Source organism: Canis lupus, chromosome 1, assembly GCF_011100685.1.
Source record: "Canis lupus familiaris isolate Mischka breed German Shepherd chromosome 1, alternate assembly UU_Cfam_GSD_1.0, whole genome shotgun sequence".
NCBI classification, from domain to species: domain Eukaryota; kingdom Metazoa; phylum Chordata; class Mammalia; order Carnivora; family Canidae; genus Canis; species Canis lupus.
Window position 1 is genome coordinate 42,324,435 of NC_049222.1, and position 17,597 is coordinate 42,342,031.

A 17,597-nucleotide genomic window follows, 5' to 3' on the forward strand; every position below is an offset into this window, starting at 1 on the left:
TGAAAGCTTACTTTTTTGTGCATTCTGTGGCTCTTTTGTCTCATCCTTTCCAGCTACAAAATTAATTCTTGGAAAAATAAGAATTAAAAATGCAACCAGGAAAAGGAATCTAATAGCCTTTTTTGATGGTTTACCAATTAGTCTGATTGAAGTGTAGATAAAGATCAACATTACCTGAGTGATTCATTTATATTTACTGTTCAGTTATTATTTTTTTAAAAAAGATTTTATTTATTTCAGTGAGAGAGAGGGAGAGCGCATGAGCAGGGGGATGGGCAGAGGGAGAAGGAGAAACACACTCCCCACTGAGCAGGGCTTAATCCCAGGACCCCAGGATCATGACCTGAGCTGAGGATAGATGCTTAACTGACTGAGCCACCCAAGTTCCCCTGTTCAATGATTATTTTTTTAAAAACCCTGTTTATATCAAATCAGCTTAGGACTCAGAAAGAAAGACTGGAGAGCAAAGAACTGCATATGAGCCTCCTGCGGCAGAAAATCGCCCAGCTGGAGGGGGAAAAGCAGGTGCGTTCGGCCCTAGCAGTGGAGAGAGATGAAGCCAGTCTCACCCTAAGAAAGTTGCAGAAGAAGGTGGAGAGGCTTCAGAAGGAACTGAGTGTGTGTCGAGAAGCGAACACGGAGCTCAAAGCCAAGCTGGCTGACACCAGTGAGCTTAAGGCAAGTGCTCAGCTTCCTTCCCTTATTGCTTTTTGCAAGTTACTCTTAGTTTATGTGAAAGAGCAGCAGTCTTACAACAACCAGAAGAGAAAAAGGGACAAAATCTTCCTCTGATTTTCTAGAGTTGTGGGGGAAATGCAAAAGCTACACAAATCAGCAAATTATTATTATTTTTAAGATTTTATTTATTTGAGAAAGAGACAGCATGAGTGGAGGAGAGAGGAGAGGGAGAAGCAGGCTCCCTCCTGAGCAGGGAGTCCAATGTGGGGCTTGATCCCAGGACCCTGAGATTGTGACCTGAGCTGAAGGCAGACGCTCAAAAGACTGAGCCACCCAGGTGCCCACAAATCAGCATATGAGATCAACTGAGTGTCTCTTCCATATTTGAAATGAAGCCATAGTTGCTACGTGAAAAAAAGGGTGATGCAGGTGGAGGGGATGAAGACACTTACTGTGATGAGCACTGAGTAAGCTATGGGAGTGTGGAGTCACTGTCTTATCACCTGAAAGGAATATAACACTGCATATTTGCTGTACTGGAATTAAAAGAAAAAGAAAAAAGGGGTGATATTAAGTACAGAAAATATAAACGTTTCTTCCTAATGTGGGTAACTGATATTTGGGATCATGTAGGGAGTTATGTAGGAATTTGCTCAGGAAGAAATGAGCAAATGAGCACACCTCTTCACTGAGAAGTCAGCCAGGTAACAGTGTTTCATGAGCTCCATGCGATGACTTGCACCATGAAGTGAGGCTGGTACCCAGGTCGGGACAGTGTGCTTCCTGGATTTGAAGTGTTCAACTCTTTTTTTTATTTTTATTTTTAATTTTTTTGAAGTGTTCAACTCTTAATCACTATGGATAAGAAAGGCATTAAAACTTAAAAGAATTTTTAGGGGATCCCTGGGTGGCTCAGCGGTTTAGCGCCTGCCTTCGGCCCAGGTCATGATCCTGGAGACCCGGGATTAAGTCCTATGTCAGGCTCCCTGCGTGGAGCCTGCTTCTCCCTCTGCCTGTGTCTCTGCCTCTCTCTCTCTCTCTCTATCTCCATCTCTCATGAATAAATAAATAAAATCTTAAAAAAAAAACTTAAAAGAATTTTTAAAAAAGATTTTATTTATTAATTCATGAGAGACACACAGAGAGAGACAGAGACATAGACAGAGAAAGAAGCAGGCTCCCTGCAGGGAGCCCGATGTGGGACTCAGTCCCAGAACCCTGGGATCACGCCCTGAGCCAAAGGCAGATGCTCAACCACTGAACCATCCAGGTGTCCCGAACACTTAAAAGAATTTAATCAAAATCTTGAAACGTCCTGTATGTGTGCCACTGGAAAGAATGTGTTACTTCATATGCACATATCCTTTCTGGCTGATGTGTGTGTTGTGAGTACAGATGCGAAAAATGTCCTGGTTCTTCGCAGATGAGTGCTCTGTACTGGACTTTTGGAATGTTTCTGAATCAGGAAACAGACTAGTAGGGAAAGAGAATCTGTTTTTTTTTTTTTAAAGATTTTATTTATTTATTCACGAGAGACACAGGCAGAGGGAGGTGCAGGCTCCACACAGGGAGCCTGACGTGGGACTCGATCCTGGGTCTCCAGGATCACACCCTGGGCCGAAGGAGGCACTAAACCACTGAGCCACCAGGTCTGCCCAGGAATCTGGTATTAAGTTAGCACTTACATATGTGTTGTGAGGACATTATTTTAGGGAATATTTCCTTTTGTATTTTTTTCTCCTGAATCATTAGCTCTTTTCCTCTGAAACCATTCTAAGTTGAGGCTTATTTCCCTAGAGGAAAAAGGGCAGACATAGGACAGGGGAGGGAACAGAATTAAAAATAAGGAAAGCAGGAAGCAAGGAAAAGCAAGCATCTGATGGGGTGCAAAAGCTGGCGAGCAAATATCAGGGTAAATGTATTCCACACCCTCTCACCCCTTGAGACTGATCTTTGCAGTGGGGGTGGGGGAGGGTGGTGGTGTGCTGGGGTTGGAGTCAGCAAGCCACCCCTCCCAGCAAGGTCTGGAAGGGGCTGCAGGAGGTGTTGAGGCAGCATCTGTGTTGTAAAGCCAGGTTTTCAAATGTCCTACGGTGGATACAGAGTGTTTCTAGGTGGTGCATGATGGGGCATAATATAATGTTCCGTCCTTAAATGATAAATGGGTTACTTTTAATTTTTTTTCTTCTAATTCTTCCATTGTCAAGGAGAAAATCTTAATTAGAAGTTATTGTGTCTTTACTATTACTATTGCTATACCACTGGCCTTGGGCCTAGGAAGAATCTGTTCTCTTCATTGGCTTCCTCGTGGTGAAGGAAAGATAAGAACAGTTCCCATAATTGGTGTTAAATATGCAGGTAGCAAAACACAGACTAGAAGCATAAACAAAGTGAACTTAGATTTGAAAACAGGGAAGTAAATTCAGCCATAAAGGAAGGGACATGTTTCACTGTAAGCATATGTCTGTGGAATAGTTCAAATTCTTCAAAGAAATCTGTGACAGGAAGAAAGGGCAAATAGCACTGCGGATTTTCATACACTGAGCTGCAGAACTCCACAAAGCCCAAGAAGGGAGTGACATGGAACAGTCTGAGTGATTGCTAAGGATAACTAAGCAGTGGTGGTGGGGGGCACTAGCACTTCCCAGAGGAAGGGCCTGAGTGAGGATTTCCTAATAAGACTACACTGTGGGGCACCTGGGTGGCTCAGTGGTTGAGCATCTTTTGGCTCAGGTCCTAATCCCAGGGTCATGGGATTGAGTCCCCCATCAGGCTCTTCTGCAGGGATCTTGCTTCTCTCTCTGCCTATGTCTCTACCTCTCTGTGTGTGTCTCATGAATAAATAAATAAAATCTTAAAAAAAAAAATGACCACACTGTGTTTCTGAAACAAGGTGCGGTGGTTCTGGAAGGTACAGTATGAGCTGCCTGGTTTCTTGTCCCAAGCTCCCTCCACCCTATAGCTAGGGACATCTGGTCCCTACCAACAAATTTTCCCCTTCTCATATACTGTGGTTTTCTGTCCTCAGGAGAAATTAAGAAGCTTAATTGAAAAAGTCAGGGTTGACTCAACCTCGCTGTGTATTTTACTGCTAACCTAGGTTGTGAAATCTACATCGCTTCTGTGGCTGAGCATCTATTCTCCATAATTGGGTGGCTGTTGTGTTCTTTCTACTCCACCCATCCCCTTATAATCACAGAGAACCTTGGTTCCCTTGATACGAGAGGCCTGCCTTGCTTTTGCCAGTTGCTAAGAATGGAGATTCCGTCTCTGGATGAAGTGGGTTGGGCCAAGAAGGGCTGTCAGGACTCCGTGACATTACCTTGCAGGTTCCAGCTCACTTTCTGCATGTTTCTAGATACTGGAAAGCTAAAATAGAATCATATGGTGAATGAAGATACTATAAAAGCTGGTGCAAACATTAGTTGCCATTATAGCTAATTTTATCACTGCCGAGGGTGGCAGTTGTACTGTGGGGTTGGAGGAGCCCTTAGAATTGCCACAGTTGAGGAGCCTGAGTAAGATTGGCCTGCGTGGAGTGTAGCAGCCCACAGTTCAGCCACTAAGGAGATAATGACAGAACAAGAGATTCCCCCCAGGTGACACCCAGGAACCAGGCCCAGCATCTGCTGGGGGAGAGTGGATAAAGAGTGGTTTTAGAAGTGGGGCAGCTCTTGGTGAATGGCAGTGTGGGGGGTCCATTGGGGGTGTGGGTCTGAGGAGGGGGTCTTCTAGGCTAAGTGTATTGAGAGTAGTGCTGGGAACCCTTAGTCAAGACAGCCCCATAAACTGGAAGTGGTGTTGGGGAGACAGTAGCCCACACTTTCTTCTGTAGCAGAAGAAGGGAAACAGCTAGTGGGAATTGAGCCCTCTATCTCTCGAATATGTTCCTGTTTGGTCCCAACAACATCTGCTGCACATCTGTATCATATTTTGCCTGGATTACTGTAATTATGTACAAGTGGTCTTTCCACTTAACCTTTCACAAGCAAACTTGATTCTTGTAATTAAATTTTGTTCTTTGGGTGATGTGATTACACAACATGTAGTTCTATTGACAGTGTCAGGCTTAACAATTTTTTATGCCAGTGTCAGTGGTGTAAAGCAACGTTTTCAAGTGTGGGGCACATAGCTCTTGTGGCATATAAAATGCTTCTAGGTGGTGCATTATAGAGTTCAGTCATGAGGTGAAAAATGGATTCCCTTTCATTTTTCTTCCAATTCTTTCACAATGAAGGAGAAAAATCATAGAGGTTACTGTGTTTTTATGCCCCTTGAACATTTACTAGTCTATTTTTTAAATAAAGAATAAGCCTTTAAGCTCAGTGCTGGGAACAAGCAATAGTACCTGGTAATACTGTTTTATTTTTATTATACAGTGGTTTCTTCTTCTCTCTCTTTTTTAAAGATTTTATTTATTTAGAGAGACACAGAGAGAGAGGCAGAGACACAGGCAGAGGGAGAAGCAGGCCCCTGTGGGGCGCCTGATGTGGGACTCGATCCCAGGACCCTGGACCTGAGCCAAAGGCAGATGCTCAACCACGGAGCCACCCAGGCACCCATTTTTCTTTGTATTAAAACATTTTAATCCCAGAATAATTAACATATAGTTACATTAGTTTCAGGTGTACAATATAGTGATCAGCTATTCCATACATTACTCAGTGCTCCCCATGGTATGTTGTATAGTATTTGCTTTTTTGTTATCTTCCAGTTGTGGAAAATTCTATGGAAATCATACAGAATTCCTTTTAATAGAAACAAATTTGGGTAAGTTCAAAAGGTGGTTGAGTTAAAAAATTATCTTCATAGGTGGTATGTGGATATGGGAAGAATTGTGGGTGTGGAATGGGAGTAACAGAACTACAGACAAATAGATGGGAGAAGGGAATGATACCAGTGATAACCAGATGCAGTAAGCAGGTGAACAGAAGCTCTGGCCAGTTGCTCCTGACACCAGGATGATTTCCAGAGTCAGGGAGTGGTGGAAGAAGCAGCTGGGCAGCACATAGGGGCCAGATCACCCAGGGCCTCATGTGTTTCCTAAGATGCTTGGACTTGTCCTCTGGTTCCTGAAAGCCATTGCAGACTTTCAGGCATGAGAGTTAAATCATCCGGGAAGAGACTAGAAAAAAGGAAACAAAGACATGGGAGAGCAGGGGGTCTCCAGAATGAGGCTGTGACCAACAGCATCATGTGCAGCAGTAAGGTAGAGGTTGAACAACTATCCACTGTACTTGGCGCTGGGACACCTATGGCTCAAGCACCTGTAGTGTAGATAGTTGGGATTGTGGGTGAGGGCATTGAGAATAGACCAAATTCCAGTATGCTGAAGGATGAAGGATAAATAGAAACAAAAGTCAGTGGCCTGCTCTTCTGGGATACTTGGATGAAAAGGGGAAGAGTTGGGAAAATAAAGTTGGCTTGTTTATTTGCTTTATGTTGCATAAAGAGATCCACACCTTTTTATAGCTAAGATTATGGGAAAGGTGTAGGAGAGGTGTGATTTGACTGAGTCAGGAATTATTCAGGCCTTTGCCAAATAGGATGCTAAGTCTGCCTTCCACTAGAGAATAGAGATCTCTCTAACTTACTAACATGGTGAATGCTGACTTCATGAATTTGTCAGAGATCTTAGGTACAAATAACTTTTTATTTTTTTTGTTTGAGACATATATTAGTGTCCAGGAAAGACTAATACTATCAACTATTTATCTTTGTATGTTGTCTGTGCTTGTCCTTCTATTGACTTTATTATTTATAAGGTAACATTTCTGAATGTTAGCAAAGATGGCTTTTCTGTATAATTTTCTACAGGTGCCATAACTAGTGATCACAAATTGGGTGGCTTAATACAATAGAAACTTTTTCTTCCATAATTTTGGAGGCCAGGAATATGACATCAAGGTGTTGGCAGGGTTGATTCCCTCTGGGGAGGCTGAGGGCCCATCTGCTCCATCCTCTCTCTGGACTTCTGCTTGCTGCTTTCAGTCCTCACCTTGCACCTGCAGGATTCCTATCTGCTGCCACCCGTAGATGACCATCCACTTGTGTGTCCTTCCTTCTCTGTCTCTTATAAGGACATCCATCATTGGTTTTACGGGCCACCCTATTCCAAGATAATCTCATCGTGAGATCCTTGCCTTAATGATACCCCCAAAGGCCCTTATTCAAAATAAGGTCACATTCTGAGGTTCTGGATGGATATATATTTATTATTTGGGAGAAAGGAGACACACACTTCAGCTCACTACACTTATTAAGTTAAGAATTAATTTCACCAAAGTCAATTGGAGAAAGACAATTACATGGTTTCACTCATATGTGGAATATAAGAAATAGTGAAAGGGACTATAAGGGAAGGAGGGGAAACTGAATGGGGAAAAATCAGGAAAACAAACCATGAGAGACTCTTAACTCTGGGAAACAAACTGAAGGCTGCTGGAAGGGAAGTGGTGAGGGGATGGAGTAACTGGGTGGTGGGCATTAAGGAGGACATGTGATGTGATGAGCACTGAGTGTTACACTATATGTTGGCAAATTGAATTTAAATTAAAAAATTTCATATTCCAAAAAAAGAATGAATTTCACCACTTATGGAGGTTGATATAAAAAATAATAATTTGAACTACATTTCTGTGCCTTTAAAAAAGTCAAGATATAATTTACTTGCCATAGAATTTGCCATTTTAAAGTGTATAATTCACTTTAAAAAAAATTCTATTTATTTGAGAAAGAGTGTGGGAGGGAGGAGCAGAGGGAGAGGGAGAGAAGCAGGAAGTAGGATTCCCTCTGAGCAGAGAGCAGGATGCAGGACTCTATCCCGAGACCCCGGGGTCATTATCTGAGCTGAAGGCAGACACTTAACTGACTGAGCCACTCAGGTGCCCCGCAATTCACTGGTTTTTAATACATTGATGGGGTTGTACAGACATCACCACTTCCTAACACTAGAACATTTCTACTCTGCTCCCAACTCCCCCTCAAAATCTCATACCTGTAGCAGTTACTTCCTATTTTCCCCTTCCCCAACCTCTAAAAACCACTAATTTATTTTAGATTTACGTATTCTGGGCATTTCCTATAAATGTTTTGTACAACATGTGGCCTTTTGCCTCTGGCCTCATTCACTTAGTTTGCTTTCAGTGATCATCCACATTGGGCACGTGTCAGGACTTCATTCCTATATTAGAGCTCTCCAGAGATACGGAACTAATAGGAGATGTCTGTCTCTCCCCACCCTGTCTGTTACATACAAACAGAATTAATAGGATATGTAGGAACTAATAGGGTTTTTCTCTATATACTTATTTATATCTTCTATCTATCTCTGATATATATATGAAACATGTATTTCATCCAAGCATTCCAGAGGAGCAGGCTTAATATATATATATCATATATATTATATCAGAGAGAAAGGGAGGGAAGAAGTGGAGGAGGGCGATAGTGAAGGCGACAGGGATTAGTTGATTTTCAGAAATTGGCTCACATGATAATGGAATTTGTTAAGTTCAAAATCTATAGAATAGATGGGCAGGAAGAGCTGATGTTGCCATTCAAGTCTAAAGATTGGATTCTTGTAGAATTCATTCTTGTTCTGGGCGAGTCACTTTTGTTCTATTCAGGCTTTCAATGGACTGGATGAAGCCCACCCACACGATGGAAGGGAAATCTGCTTTATTGAAAGTCCACTAATTTAAATGTTGACCTCTCTCTTGGATACCCTCACAGAAATATCCAAGTTTCACCAAATATCTGGGCTCTGTGGCCCAGCCCAGGTGACATGTAACGTTAGCCATCACAGTTCCTTTTTATGCTGAATAATATTCCATTGTTTGGATATACCATACATCATTTATGCATTCAGCATCTGATGGACATGATTGTTTCCATTTTTTGGCTATTATGAGCAAGGCTGTTAGGAACATTTGTATGGAGTTTTTGTGTGCATTTCTCTGTTGCAAAACTATGCTTGAAGACCTTGACTTCTAGGTCATCCCAGTCTTCCTTTTTAAGACTCATGCAGTACATTTCTCCCTGAATTCTCAACCAGGAAAATGTGGACCTTTCCAGATAAACTATTAAATTTTAAGTTGGCAGGCAAACATGATGATTGTAGAAAATCTTTTGGAAAGAAAAATATTCTTTCATGGATTGCCCTTTCTGTGTTGAGTCAAAATAATTTTATTATAATATTGCTTTCATATATACAAATTTAATAGCATATAAAAATTTCTTAAGCTTGGGCAGTCCGGGTGGCTCAGCGGTTTAATGCCACCTTCAGCCCAGGGCCTGATCCTGGAGACCTGGGATTGAGTCCCACGTTGGGCTCCCTGGATGGAGCCTGCTTCTCCCTCTGTCTGTCTGTCTGTCTCTCTCTGTCTCTCATGAATAAATAAATAAATCTTTAAAAAAATTTCTTAATCTTGCTACATTTTTTAAAAGTGGTCAGCAGATTTTCCCCCCCACCATTTTAGAGATTTTATTTATTTTAGAAAGAGAGAGAGCACACAAGTTGGGTAGGGGGAAGAAAGGGGAAAAAATCTCAAGCAGACTTCCTGCTGAGCATGGAGTGTGATATGGGGATCCATCCCATGATCCCGAGACCACGACCCGAGCCCAAACCCAGAGCTATAGGCCCAACTGACTGAGCCACATAAATGCTCCAATCTTGCTAATTTTTTACCATTATAAAATTCAAACCAATTTGGAAAACAAAATGAAGTGTAAAAATCAAATTAAAAATATTAATGCTATTGATTCAATATGCTAGATTATGTTATTTCACTACAGTCACCATTAAGAATGTGTGGTATCAATTGCTTGTGGTACAGGTTCTTTTGAGTTTGGCATGCCTGTGGTTTGTATTGTCTAAGGACAGAGCATTTATTCTACTCTGTGCTTTAATAGAATGCTGCAGATACTTTGTTTGTATATGTACCGTGACATAGTTTGGCCTTCACTTGGCATGAATACATTATTTATGTATTAACTCCACCTTTGCTCTTTTCTCATTAATCTAGAATAATTAAAGTAGTACTACTAATTGGCACAAACAGATTTTTGCACAAATGCAAATACAGACACTGAAATCATATGATAGAACTCCAGAGGATCCAGAAAATGCTTTGTGTAACTCATATAACACTAGTTGCCTCTTAGCCTGCATTGGTTATGATTTGTTTCCACTAAAATTATTTAAACATCTCATAATAACAGTGGCTTAGGCAGAGGAGATATTTATTACTTTCTCACAGAAAAGAAGACCTGCCATGCTTAGCAGGATGGCTCTATGGTCATCAGCAACCCTGGCTTGTTCTTTCTCCTTCATTGTCCTAGTGATAGCTTTCATCCTCAATGCTGCTGCTTCTTCTTCTTCTTTTGAAAGATTTTATTTATTCATGAGAGACAGAGAGAGAGAGAGGAGGCAGAGGCAGGGAGAGGTAGGCTCCCTGTGGAGCTGGGAGCCTAATGCAGGACCCTGGGATCAGGACCTGAGCCGAAGGCAGATGCTTAACAGACTGAGTCCCCAGGTGCCTGCTCAATGCTGCTTCTTTTTTTAAATTTAATTTAATTTAATTTTTATTTTATTTATTTATTTATTTATTTATTTATTTATTTATGATAGTTTATGATAGTTTATTTATTTGTTTGTTTGTTTGTTTATTTATTTATTTATGATAGTCACACATTGAGAGAGAGAGAGGCGGAGACACAGGCAGAGGGAGAAGCAGGCTCCATGCACCAGGAGCCCGACGTGGGACTCGATCCCGGGTCTCCAGGATCGCGCCCTGGGCCAAAGGCAAGCACTAAACTGCTGCGCCACCCAGGGATCCCTCAATGCTGCTTCTTAACACAAGCTTGCTGCTGGGGCTCTGGCCTTATCCCAGCCACCAGCACAGAGGAGAGGTGGGAGGACATGCTGTAGGCCACTTTCCAGGAACAGTACAATGCTTTGTATCCCACTGGCCAGACCGTCTCTGGGCCTCACTGAGATGAAATCAGCCTGAGAAATGGATCTACCCTGGGCAGTAAGAACAAAAGAAAGAATAGATACTTGGTGGCGAGGTGTCAGCTTCAGTCTGTATCATATGGCCCGATTTTAGTAGGGAGCTGTGTCCCCAAATCAGTAGCCAGACAACCAGAAACTAGTGGAAAGTCATTGTTATCTTCCCTGTAGTCTCCCAAGGAAACACTGAAAGGGAATAACATCCTTTAGCCAACAGCAAAGGTCTCTTCCCCTTGCTACCTCTCTTGATAATCTCCCACGCAAGACAGCTGCTCCCCATGCTCCTTCTCTGCTCTAGAACTTCTCCAGCCCAGTCAGTGCAGCCTTTCTTTATATGCATTTTTTGTAATCTACCATCCTGGACCTGGACTTGCTTTGAGCTCTCCCTACCAAGAAGAACCCTATAGTAAGAACTTGTTGGGCTGTAGAATGGTATGGGAGTGTGCTTAGGCTGCAAAGTCAAACACCTTCCTTTGTGGTCTGCCTCAGTTTCCTTCTGGTAAAATCTTCGTGGTTCTCTATGGTAGGGACACCACATGTATTTGGGCCTAGGGGAGAGTCTCCCACTTGGTGGTCCCACTGTCTTCAGGGAGCCTGTGGACATTGCCTCACTCCTGCAGGGTTGCATTTTCAAACCCTCCAGCTAGAGGCTTCAGATCCTCTGGGGGATTCAGCACACTACATTTTAAATTCAATCACCATCTCTTTCAGGGCCTTGGGCCCTTTTAACGTGAGAGAAAATTATTCACCAGATTTTGGAATTTTTTTCACTCCAGGAGGCTGACACCACATATGGTGTTTACCGGAAGTTAAGCACACTTGGAGCCTTCTCCATCTCTGCTGGGGGGTCTGGGTGGCATATTGGTCTTCTTTATGACCAGTTCTGGCCCCCCTAGAAGAACATTAGGGGCACAGGCTCTTGTTGAACTTTGGGCTGGATCTGGGAAGCTCCTTAGCCACGCCCCACTTCCAGGAATCTTGTTTGTTGGGTTTGATTTAGGAATCCGAGGTCTCTATCATCCTCGGGCTTTCAGTTCTGTTCTGGTGGCTTGGCTCAGAGCTCTATTACTTGCCTTTGCTCACTGATGACAAGTATTGAGGCAGCCCTTAAGATTGTGATAAAGTCTCATATTTTTCAGACATTCTTGGCTATGGATTCTTCTCATTAGGACCTGATTTATGGACTTCTAGCTCTCCAAGCTGTGTTCCATCACTTTTGGTAGATAGCCCACTGTAAATGTTTTTCCAATCTGAGCAGAAAGGCTGAACATATCTGTTAATACAAGGTTTTGAATTCAATATTTCCATTCCCAGCAACTTCCCATTTGGCCACATATTTTCTCTGCAACAGTGTGATAGTTTGCACACGAAGGGAAGCTCCTTATTTTAAAGTGAGATAACTTTGTTTTAAAATTGATAAAGATTTCATTCATGTAATGTCCCTCAATTTGTAAAATGTTTGATAATCCACAGACTATATTATTTAGAACAGTTGCTTATGTAATTTATAAATAAACATACATGTATATTCAAAATCTTTACTGGCAGGATTCATGTTGTATTGGTCATGCATGGGACAGTTCCCTTTCTTGACTTTTTATTTTGAAAAATTTCACATCTATAGAACAGTGGCATGAAGGAGAGAATTCTCCGATGTGACCCCTGTACATCGTCATACCCAGGAAGCAATGCTGGGGCAATTGTTTATTATACTGTGTCCATCGTGCTGTTCATTTTCCAGTATGGGTTTTGATAGCTTGGAATCCATGAATGATCTTCAAGGTCAGCTTCATAGACCTGTGCTTAGTCGGTGGCATTAACTTGGCTCAGGTGCTGGGTCTTCTAGTGTCATATCATTGGCTCAAAAACTGAGTCCGTGTTCCTTCCCCCAACTATTGTTGGGATAGTATTGCTGGCAGATTTCTCAAGCTGCAGTGGTGCTTTCCACCTTTCTTGCTGCTGTCAGTTTCTCAAGGATTTCCTCTCTCCTGAATGAAATCAGTTCAGAGCTTTGAACTTGTTCAAAGTATGGTTGCCATTGGCCTCCTGTCTGCTGGAAAAGGAGCTAAATATCTTAAGTTGTGTGTATGATAGTAGATGAAAGCACATTTCCATTATCCAATTTCAAAACATTTTCATCATCCCTGAAAACAACCCAAGTTCCTTCCCATCTCCCCTCCCTCCAGTCCCTGGCCTTTTCTAGATCTTTCATTTGAATGGAATAATACAAGGAGCGGTCTTTCGTGACTGGCTTTTGCCCCTTAGCAGAAGGTTTTCAAGGTTCATCCATAGTTTGTATCAGTACTTCACTCCTTCTTATTGTTGAGTAATATTCTGTTGCATGGAAATTCAACATTTTATTTATCTACTCATTGGTTGATGGATATTGGGTTATTGTTACTTTTTGATGATTGTGAATAGTGGCTGCTGTGAACATTTGTGTACAGATTGTGTGTGACAGACATTTTCGATTATCTTGAATGTATAAACCTTGAAGTAGAATTGCTGGCTCATGTGTTAACTCTGTGTTTATTTTGAAAACTGGTAAATGGTTTCTCACAGCTGCACCATTTTGCCTTCCTATAAGCAGAACGTGAAGGTTCTGATTTCTCCACACCCACGCCAACACTTGTCACTGTCTCTCTTTTTTGACTGTGGCCGTAGTGGATGTTAAATGGTAGCCCATTCATTTTTATTTTTAATGGTCAGTGTTAAAAATTTTGTGTCAGATATATAAAACTACTTCCAATTCTTTTTTTTCTAAATTTTGGTAAAATATCTGTAACATAAAAATTACCATTTAAACCATTTTAAGTGTACAATTTGGTGGCAATAAGTATATTCACAGTGTTTGCAACCATCACCACCATCCGTTTTCAGAACTTTTTAATAATCCTAAACTGAAACTCAATTTCCATTAAATAACTCCTCCTTCCTCCCGCGGGGATGGAATTCTATTCCACGTTTTATCTATGAATTAGTCTATCCTAGGTACCTCATATAAATGGAATTATACAATATCTGTTCTTTTGTGTCCAGCTTATTTTACTTATTGTAATGTCCAAGGTTCATCCATGTTGTAGTATTTGTCAGAATTTTGAATTTTGTCAGAATTTCAACTTTTTAATTCAAATTCTTTTTAATTCAAATTCAAATTCTTTTTGTAAGCAGATGTGGCAAAAATTTAAATACTAAGCTAATAAAGAAAATGTACCTCATGCTCCAGGATGCTCTTTGTTTTGGCTTTAAGATCCTGGGACAGCTTCCTAGAAAGAGACCCTTCCCCCCTTGTTTGCAGTGGAATGCTATGGCTGCCTCAAGCCTTCCATACTCATTGGTAAACTCAGAAGACCTTCTGAAATATCACTGTTCTAAGTTTTCCTTACATCAGTAATGAAGACTTAGGGGATTTTAGATGAGCTTCCTTGTCATAGACTACTTGGAGGGGAGATACTTTACTGTTGTAGTGTTTCTATGCCAGGGATGACCCTTTGGTAGGGCCAAAAGTACAAGTTGCTTTTGCCTATGGAGCTCATGAGAGTCTGTATAAGTACCAGCAGACGTTATTTTAATATTTAACCCCATAATCATCCTACCATTTGTCTCATTGATTTTCCAAATAATGGTCCTCTGACATGTTGATAAACTGTAACTGCCTTAAGACATGTTTGTCCAGTGTGTATGCTTAACAAAGTCTGTTTAACTGGGATGGATTCCATTCTTAATTCATAAAAAGTTATTAAATGAATCTCATTGACTTTTAGTGTATCCTGTTGATACAATTGTCATAAACAAATATGAAAAAAATTATTAGCATTCCCTTGATTTCTTAGATTAAAACTTTGGAACAGACCAAAGCCATTGAAGATCTAAATAAATCGAGAGACAAACTTGAGAAGATGAAGGAGAAAGCTGAGAAAAAGCTAACGTCTGTCAAGTCAGAACTGGATACCACAGAGCGCGAGGCTCAGGAGGATAAAGAGAGAGCCAAGAACATGATAGAAGTGGTAACCAACGAAATGAAGACACTAAAAAAAATCTCTGGAAGAAGTAGAAAGGAGAGAAAAGCAGGTGGGTAGAAATCTGGGGGTGAAATCTTGTTTAGGAAAGATAGGACAATTCGAAAGCTAGATAATTATTCATAGGTTTCTTCAAAAACAATTTACAAAGCTTGCTTTATCATTCCAATGTATCTGCTTGCCCTCTGGCATCTTTTTAGAATTAAAATAACCATTATGATTTATTCTGCTAAGAAAAGCAATTCACATTTTCATGACACGAATCTTAGGAAACAAAAAGACATTCTCATCAAAGCAGTGGAAAGCCTATGGAGAGCCAGGTTCTGGTAGTGGAGAGGTTTTGATTATGTTCACTGATGACCTCTGAAGTTTGCATCATCCCAGGCTTCAACCTTAGGATGGAAAGCTTATCTCCAGGAGAGATCAGTGGCAGGAAACAGTCCCAACTCTGAAACAGTGGCACTCAGACTCGATGGCCAATCTAGCCCAGATGTAAGCCATAAAACAGTACTCGCTGGCTGGTTGCAAGGAGGAGAGTTTTATCTGGTGAGCACATCGGGAGGTCAGTCATAAAGAGACTGTACTGGGCAGCCTGACCCCCGTTGCTTTTGGCTTTTATCTCCCTCTCTTTCTGAAGCTGAAAGGGGCAGGGAGTGGACTCTGATCCTAGGATATTTTTTTCTCTTTGCCTCTGCTTTGGCTCATGTGTCAGGCAAAGTTGAGGAAGGCTAAACTATAAAGTGCGTGTTCTCAGAGAGAAACCTCCCAGGAATTAAGATCTTTGACTGTATTTGAAAGTGGAGAAAAGTTTGAGGGGAACTTTTTCATCAGGGACATTAGGCTGGAGAGAGTATTATGTTCCCTAAATTGGACTCAGCATAGGAAGGAGGTTGGGAAGTGAATGAACACATGGTGAAAATGTTTGGAAGGCAGTTTTCCTGGAGGGAACATCTGTTGGAAGGTACCTCTAGCAAGAGGTTACCCAGATAGCCCTGACTTACCTGCTTCCACTTTTGCACAGAATCACAGCAACCAGTCTACGAGAATTTGAAGGGGTGTGAGGTACATCTTCATCCACTGTCTCCAACCCCCTACCTCTTCATTTTTCCTCTCGTGATGGATGGTTGTTATGGGTTGTGAAGGAGGCTGTTTATGTGATGTGATCTGGTCATTATTTAGAAGTCCTTCTGTGTTTATCAGCTAAGACTTTCTTGCCCTTTGTTCTTTTAGTTTAAGAGATTCCATGCATAGGGGTGGCTCAAGTCAGGTAAGTGTCTGACTCTTGGTTATGGCTCAGGTCATAATCTCACAGTTGTGAGATCGAGCCCCACATCAGGCTTCACGCTCAGCATGGAGTCTGCTTGAGATTCTCTCTCCATCTGTCCCTCTCCTCTCCCTCATGCATGTGCTCTCTTTCTCTAAAATCAATCAGTCAATCAATCAGTCTTAAAAAAAAAAAAAAGTTCCATGCTCAGTTAAAATTCCAGTGCAGGGTAGCCCGAGTGGCTCAGTGGTTCAGTGCCTGCCTTCAACCCAGGGCATGATCCTGGAGACCCAGGATCGAGTCCCACGTTGGGCTCCCTGCATGGAGCCTGATTTTCCCTCTGCCTGTGTCTCAGCCTCTCTCTCTCTCTCTCTCTCTGTCTCTCATGAATAAATAAGTAAAATCTTAAAAAAAAAATTCCAGGGCAGCCTGGGTGGCTCAGTGGTTTAGCACTGCCTTCAGCCCAGGGTGTGATCCTGGAGACCTGGGATTGAGTCCCAAGTCAGGCTCCCTGCATGGAATGGAGCCTGCTTCTCCCTCTGCCTGTCTCTCTCTCTTTCTCTCTCTCTCTCTCTGTCTCTCATGAATGAATAAATTAAGTATTTAAAAAAAATAAATAAAATTCCAGTGGGTAGGTACTTATCACCCATGGACACAACCACACCTTCGTAAAGCACTTCTTAGTATGCAGAACACATACATAGTCATTGTTTCAGTTGATCCAAATTTTAGAACATCCCTGGGAAGTAGACATATGGTTATTCCCACCTGAAAGTGAGAATATGGAGGATCTCATTCATGGTTGCTTAACTGAGATTCTTGACTTGGTAGCCAAAGCTACACTAATTGGCTCATCAGAAAAGAAGTTATGAAATCACTGAAAGTTGGGGATGAAAGCATTTTAGAGGTAATTTAGTAGATGTGCCTTCTTATTTTAAGGTTAAAGATGGTGAGTAATTTACCTACCTCATGCACACCTGGGTTTTCCACAGGGTTTTTAAATTTTTTTATTGTTTGTTTGTTTGGACTAGCAGTAGTCCTCACCCTTAATGTGTGTGTTTGATACTGCAGCTGGTGGACTTCAGAGAGGTGATTTCCAAGATGCTGGGCTTGAACATGACCAGTCTTGCACTTCCTGACTATGAAATCATCAGATGTCTTGAAAGACTGATCCATTCACATCAGCATTATTTTGTCACCTGTGCCTGCCTCCAAGATGTGCCGCCTAGAGGAGAGAGGCACACACAGAGCCACTTAAAACTTCTTCATTAAATACCATCTCTCTTGGGGGAAGTGGAGCTAAGAGATGGGATGCAACTGTTGATTTCACAAATTCCCCAAACCTTTGAAATGTGATCAGTGTGTGAATAGCATATACTTTGATGATGGAGTGAGAATCCATCATTTGCAAAAGAAGATCTCAGAGGTTCTAGCTGTAGGTAAAATGTTTCACACTAAAATGTTTCACACCTATTATTTTATTTGCTAGCACTATGGGACCCAGAAGGATTCCAGTAGATTGAATATCTAGATGGGCAGTGGCAGTTGGGAATTAACATTTATGGGATTCCTTTTATAAGTTAGGGGCTTTACTACCCAATTTAATTCTCATAATAGCCACATG

The 17,597-nt window shown here is 41.6% G+C and overlaps 1 protein-coding gene across 1 annotated transcript in view; it reads left to right on the plus strand.

Annotated features, from left to right (window-relative positions):
- CCDC170 (coiled-coil domain containing 170) overlaps positions 1–17,271 on the plus strand; it is a 96,674-nt gene extending 79,403 nt beyond the window's left edge. The window contains 4 exon segments of the mRNA XM_038526336.1: positions 436–678; positions 14,524–14,721; positions 14,723–14,761; positions 17,045–17,271. Of these exon segments, the coding sequence (XP_038382264.1) occupies positions 436–678; positions 14,524–14,721; positions 14,723–14,761; positions 17,045–17,245 (681 nt within the window). The 3' untranslated portion in view covers positions 17,246–17,271.
- The last annotated feature ends 326 nt before the right edge of the window (positions 17,272–17,597 follow it).